The sequence below is a fragment of the Mytilus galloprovincialis genome, chromosome 9 (genome assembly GCF_965363235.1).
Source record: "Mytilus galloprovincialis chromosome 9, xbMytGall1.hap1.1, whole genome shotgun sequence".
Taxonomy (NCBI): Eukaryota; Metazoa; Mollusca; class Bivalvia; order Mytilida; family Mytilidae; genus Mytilus; species Mytilus galloprovincialis.
In genome coordinates this window covers 83,772,730-83,779,122 of record NC_134846.1, presented here as the reverse complement: position 1 = coordinate 83,779,122, position 6,393 = coordinate 83,772,730, and the positions used below count along the sequence as shown (strand labels likewise).

General features: G+C 31.8%; 1 protein-coding gene across 1 annotated transcript; it reads right to left on the bottom strand.

The window, feature by feature from the left end:
• Window positions 1-460: 460 nt before the first annotated feature.
• On the bottom strand, window positions 461-4,458 carry LOC143046177 (uncharacterized). Its single transcript, XM_076219220.1, has 2 exons — window positions 4,330-4,458; window positions 461-3,808 (listed from the first exon to the last, which is right to left on the bottom strand). Exons 1-2 carry the CDS (start codon window positions 4,361-4,363, stop codon window positions 2,652-2,654), a joined length of 1,191 nt encoding a protein of 396 aa, XP_076075335.1. The 5' UTR covers window positions 4,364-4,458; the 3' UTR covers window positions 461-2,651.
• Window positions 4,459-6,393: the final 1,935 nt, after the last annotated feature.

Here is a 6,393-nt window from a genome sequence, read left to right as displayed (position 1 = left end):
ACAGAAATAATAGGTAAAAATTTCACAAGTAGAGGTACATTTGTACGGCAATCAACATTGTCTTAATCACTATAAAAACAATCAAATATGTAGTAAAGAAATATGTGAAAGGTTATCTCGGTCACTATACTTCCAATCAGTAATTTACACGACCAATATACGATTAGTAATTTACTAGTCGATTTATATATTTTTCTTTCTTTCTATTATAGTGTTCATCCTGGTTTGCAGAACATGAGAATGAGTCAAAATATGTCACAGAGCAACGCCCTGATTTGTATAAGAAAAAAATATCATAGCGAATGGTTTATCCCAAAATTTAATTTGACAAAGATTTAAGAGACCCGAGGCAATTTATCTTTGAATATTCGATGAATTCGAACATATTGTACTGTATAAAGGAATGAATATCTGCAATTTTCGTTGAAACTATAAAATACATATAAAAAACCGCACAAAACGTATATTTTATTTGTATCCAACATCAAAATGAAAAGTAACACACATATGGACTCTAATGCAATTTCAAAAAAGGAAAATCAATAAAAACTGACAAAATCAAACACTATCAATCAACGAAACTAATTGAAAACAACTACCATATATCTGACTTGCTAAATCTCCAACTTGTAATGACATTTGTTTTTTTAATAGTCTAATTCTAGTTTTTGGTGGGATTCGTGTTGTTTATTCTTTAGTTTTCTATGTTGTGTCATGTGTAATTTGTTTGTCTTTTTGTCTTTTTCATATTTAGCCATTACATTGTCAGTTTGTTTTAGATTTATGAGTTTGAAATTCCCTTTGGTATCTTTCGTACCTCTTTCATGTTGTATTTTTTTTAAAATTCGTAGGGTACCGCTCAAGAGGTAAAGATCTTAATTCTGTCTTACATTTTACACACCTTGAAACTAAATGTAACATATAAAAGTTATCAAAGGTACCGGAATTTAAAAGAAAGTAAAGGTCAATATTTCATGTATCATTTACCTGATTTTGTCTGATGCTCGGTCCGTTTCTGTGTGTGTTACATGTTAGTGTTATGTCCTTGTGGTTTTTGACCATGAATTTATGAGTTTTGAACAGCGGTATACTACTGTTGCCTTTATTTACTTCACAGAACACTCACGACATTAAAAGAAGTAAAACAACTATTACAGTTGTGTAATGACCTGGATAATTCAGTAATTCTACAAGAACACTTTTAAAATGTCCATCATAGAATCATTTTACTAGTGTTTAGAAGGCAGTATATATTTCAATGATTTCGAACGCATATTACGATAAGGGTTGTTGGAGACTCAGTAAGAATACGAATAATCGCCAGCTGAAAGATTAATTGTAAACCGGTTTTTTTAAAAAGGATATGTAATTTTTATATGCATAAAAATATACATTAAATTGATACATTTCATACAATTTATACAATTCACCTGAGTTTTTTTTCTATTTGCCATTTAAGTTCTTTTTTTTATTGCAGGAAGGATGATGTTGATTATGTTGAAATGACTATCCTAATAAACAATGACAATAACTCGACATTCGTTTATGAGGACGGTAATTGACGAAAAAGTCGAAAAATATTTAGAGATCAAATTAAATTAAATCTTCAACAACCGAAAACTATCTGTTTGATATGTTAAAACCGGTTGCAGAAAGGTTGTACATTATTAGGAGTAATATCTTTATAAAACTATACAAAATATTTGTGAATAAAATCATTAAAAAAAAAAACCCTGTATGTTAGTTTTTTGGTATGTTTTTTTCAAATATACATAATGACAGTTCTTTATAGTTTCAGAATATGTATTTCACATATCATGCCAGCACCGAATTAGTGGTTACTGGTCGACTACTTCCTTTTGTTTAATTGCATTGTTAAGTTGAGTTGACCAATTTCTTAAATCTTATGTTGTTTATTTACATTGCGAAGAGATAAAAAAGCTGCCACCGATGTTAAATAAATTATCACTTAATCAATTAAAAACCAATATACGTATCAATAAGATTTGAGGTAAATGTTGTAGTTGGTAATATTCTTAAACACTTATGATGTACTATTATTCTGTGGGAGGTAAAGAGCCTTCTTTCATATGTAACTAGTTGATCAGTTGAAGTATCATTTTCGTTTTTTTCTTCTTTTTCTATTTCCATGACTCTTTTTACTGTCCCCCGAAGAACACACTGTAGTCTGCCGAAGACCATTTTCCTTTGATGTATCTTCGGATTTAGTCTTCTTTTGATTTCCGCTTTGTTTGACTGTACCTGTAGAGGAACGATTATCTGAAATGTTTCCAGTATTTCCAACTAAACTCTCCCCATGTATTTTTCTCTGTTCTTCGAAAAACACGTTTTGTAGAATTGAACAATGATCTGACTGATTCGAACTTGGCATGCTGGTGCTTTTTATTATTTTATTAGAATCGTGGTCTTTGACTAGATCTTTGTTCCTGAACATAGGTTTTTTTGAACGATGATTGGTTGATAAAATTGTAGACTTTGGTTTGTCGGTCTTTGACAAATAAATTGTACCTATCTCACTCAAACTTTCTGCTGCTCTGCCTATTGATGTGTTTTTGTTTATACTCGACGATACATGAGGTTTTGATTGACCCTTTTTCTTTCCAGTATCGGACACACCACCAGAAGACTTTTTACGTAAATGCAAGTTCTGGTGTACACGACTTTCTAGACACCACACTTGCATACGATGAGGGTGTAACAGTTGAATATATGTCTTCTTTTCCTTGGGATGTACATTCACCTACCCTTTCAAGAATTTTAAAAGCAGATGTACTTTTACTTTCTAAGTCTTCTTCAATATCTAAATTTCCCGTTTTGCTAACTGAATCCATGTCAATAGATAAAATTGACCGGTTTTCATTTACAAGTTCATCCACAACATCGGAAATGTCATTGTTGAACTCAATGAATTGATCATTTGGGATTGATTCAACCCATGCTACAGTGCTTGGAATATTACTATAGTCGATATGTGTAGAATTGTCACTTTTTGCAGAACTAAGTGACTCTCGTGTTTGGTTCTGGTGAGTACTACTAGTAAAAAGTTTACGGTCGGATGTTGTGCTTACGTCACCAAGACTTCCAGTGGTGTCAGAATTTAGACTTGCTGGAATAAATAATAATTTCCTGTTAATATTTCTGCATTGACACATAATTTCAGGAAAGTGGGTTTTATTTATTCGTGCTGATATATGTTCATATTTCTTTGATAAAGCTTCTTGCAAAACCTGTCTAGCCTTTCGAGGATCACGTGACCGTTTTAGCTGTGTTAATATTATTTCCCAATTCATCTTATTATCATTCTCAACTTGATCTATAACAAGTTCAAATGTTTCCAAAGATACTAAACCATTACTGTATAGTTTGTCTATAACATCTTTTACAAACACGTCTTGCTTCAAAACGCAGACAAGACATTTTGGAACAGAAGATAAATTAGTAACCCGATTCTTCCTTCGGTTGTATGACTGCATCAAATTTTCAGCTAGATGTGGATAATTCGATGTCTTCTGAATATTTTCTAAAAATACGGAAAATCGTTCACTACTTTTCCTTCCTAAATGTAATACAAGTTTGCGGACTTGATCTCGTCTAGATGGTTTACGTATAATTTCGACAGCTTCGTCACTCGTTAAACATTCAGCAGTTTGAAGATCATCTAATAGATCCGTATTCTCAAGGTCAATATCTTTAACCATTTGTTCTAGGCATTCTTGCAGAACTTCTTTGTGCATTCCAAAACTATCATGGCTGAAATGACGATTGCCTGTGTTTGTTTCTTGAAAATCTAAAATATGAACACACAGTATGATAATTGTTAAAGACCAAAACGAACGAGCTTTAATCATTGTAGAACAACAATGGAAACATTTATGTTTTTCCCCAAACATGAATAACGCAAGTGAAAAAATAGCATTACTCATTAAATATTGGAAATACATATGAAAACAAGGTAAATACCTATGGTAAACTTCAGGAGTGTTGAACAATGATTGGATATACAGAAACATGTGTAAATGAACATATCATAGATACCAGGATTAAATTTTGCATTTGCACCAGACCCGCGTTTTTCGTCCACAAAAGACTCATCAGTGACAATCGAATAAAAAAATGTAAAAATAAAGTAAGGCCATCGAGAACCAATGTACATCATGCCAGTTCCTAATATTGACAACAAGGATGGTTGCTTTGGTATTCGACAGCAATAGTAGTAACACAGACTATTAAAAATCAATATTTTTTAATTGATAACATTGTTAACTATAAGGTCCCTATCTTGGTATCTTAGTGTTTTGAATTACTTACGTTGTCTCCGCTCCATTGATGAAGCTGTTTTCATTCTTGCTATTTGTTGATGTAAAACGTCAATGCTATATTTTAAATGCAAAAATTGATCTTCATTTTCAGTTTGCAGTTTTCCTATTTTCTAAAAAAAATAATACAATAATAGAGGATTAAATAAATAAAAGAAGTCAGCAAGATAATAACAAAACAAAGTCATGACAACCCGTATTTAAAAGTAGAAACAAAAACATTCAAGAGAGAGAATTTTCAGCTATCTTTCAGAATTCACTAACAGTTGGCATGCCGATCCAATTAGGTCTGCTTTCTGTTAAGCTTGATATATAGATAATTGAATTTAAAGTTCATCTGTATTGATTGTTAAAATGTTTATCGACATCCATGATCCAGATTATATCTGGTAGGTTTATGATGCAGCTACTCTTACAACACGTTGCTTGAACATTGTAGTGAATGAAGAAATAAATAACATCCAGTATGATTAAGATGTTTCCAAATATCTACCCTTACCAAGAGGAATTGTATTTTTGGGAAATTTATAAATAGGTAGTTATCACCTGTATGGTTATGATATACTATTCCCGTACAACTACTAGTATCTAGTCCCTGTTTATATGTTTAAGCATGTCTTTAGAGTTGGTCAATACAAATTACATTTAATGTATAAAAATACCGACAAACTGTAAAAAATGTCGTCCTCAGTACCTGAGAAAAAATACCTTATAAGAATCATATAATAGTGATGACCTTTATATAGAGATCTAAAATGAATAGGAAATAGTATGTTGGTAACAGAGGTTGACAGGACAAGACTTGCTTTCGTCTGATAGAAGGGAAAATTACAACAAGTTTTATTATAGATAATAACGTCGTAAATGATTTCAATATATTGACAACAAGCTACTAGTAGTTTTTATCTACCCTCATTTACTAGAAGGGAGTCAAAATATGAAGACTTAAATTGTTTCTACGATACCCCTTATTTGAAGTTTATTAGAACAGATGAAGTCATCAAAGTAAACAAAATATATAATTTAGTGAAAATACAACATCCATTAAATGGAACAAGAAGTTTAAATCCAATGCCAGGTTCTCGCCTGTTCTTTTTTTTAAAAGCTATTTACGAACTATAGCTCGTACAAAACATTCGACAAACAGTGTTGTTTCCAAATTTATAATGCCGATTCGTTTTTGGCATGTCATACCCTCATACCAAACTTGTCGATGATAAAAAATAAATGGATTAATATTGAAGTTTAACCCTTAACCTTCCGGAGCACCTGATAGCACGCCTAGTTTTTGGTGGGGATCGTGTTGTGGGGTCTTTAGTTAAGCTAAGTTTTGTGTTGTGCACTATTTTTTGTCGTTTTTTTCTATTTCAGCCATGGCGTTATCAGTTAAATTTCGATATATGAGTTTGATACCGTAAAAGAAGTTTAGGTAGATCGGGTGTCTTCGCATATCTCGGTTTGTAAAAAAGAAAAAAAAGATGTTTTACCCAGATTAGATCGTTGGTTCCCTCGTTTGAATTATTTACACTAGTAACTTTTGGGGCCTTTATAGTTTGATGTTTGGTGTTACCCAACGCTCCACGTTGAAGGTCGTAGCTTGACCTATAATGGTTTACTTTTTATAAATAGTTACTTGGATTGAGAGATGTCTTATTGGCACTCATAAAAAATCTTCCTATATCTACTTAAAAGAAATATGGGAACCATATTTTCATAATATTTAATAAAAAAGTCATGATATTTATATACATTTTTGGAAATTATTAGAATATTCCCCGATTTGAATATACCTTAGCTGCTTGTTAACATTCATTTTTTGTCCAGACAATTTCGAGCTTTTAATGTTCTACATAATTATCTATTAAATAACCAACTCGGTGCCCATTGATAACGTGTAATAGAAGAATATGTGAAGTCCAATTTCAGGCTGGACAACACCAAAGACTTGAAATATTTCCTCGCGTACGACAGGAAATAAAGTGTTCAGATCAAATACTAGTCAGCTAGTACTCAGAATATTATTTCGATGAGAGAGAAGTTTGTTCCTTTGAACTTT

Coding starts and splice junctions, on each gene's coding strand:
- LOC143046177 (XM_076219220.1), bottom strand. CDS start 4,363: ATGAAAACAGCTTCATCAATGGAGCGGAGACAAC. Junction 3,809..4,329: donor ATCAATGGAGCGGAGACAAC/GTAAGTAATTCA, acceptor TTCATATTTTAG/ATTTTCAAGAAACAAACACA.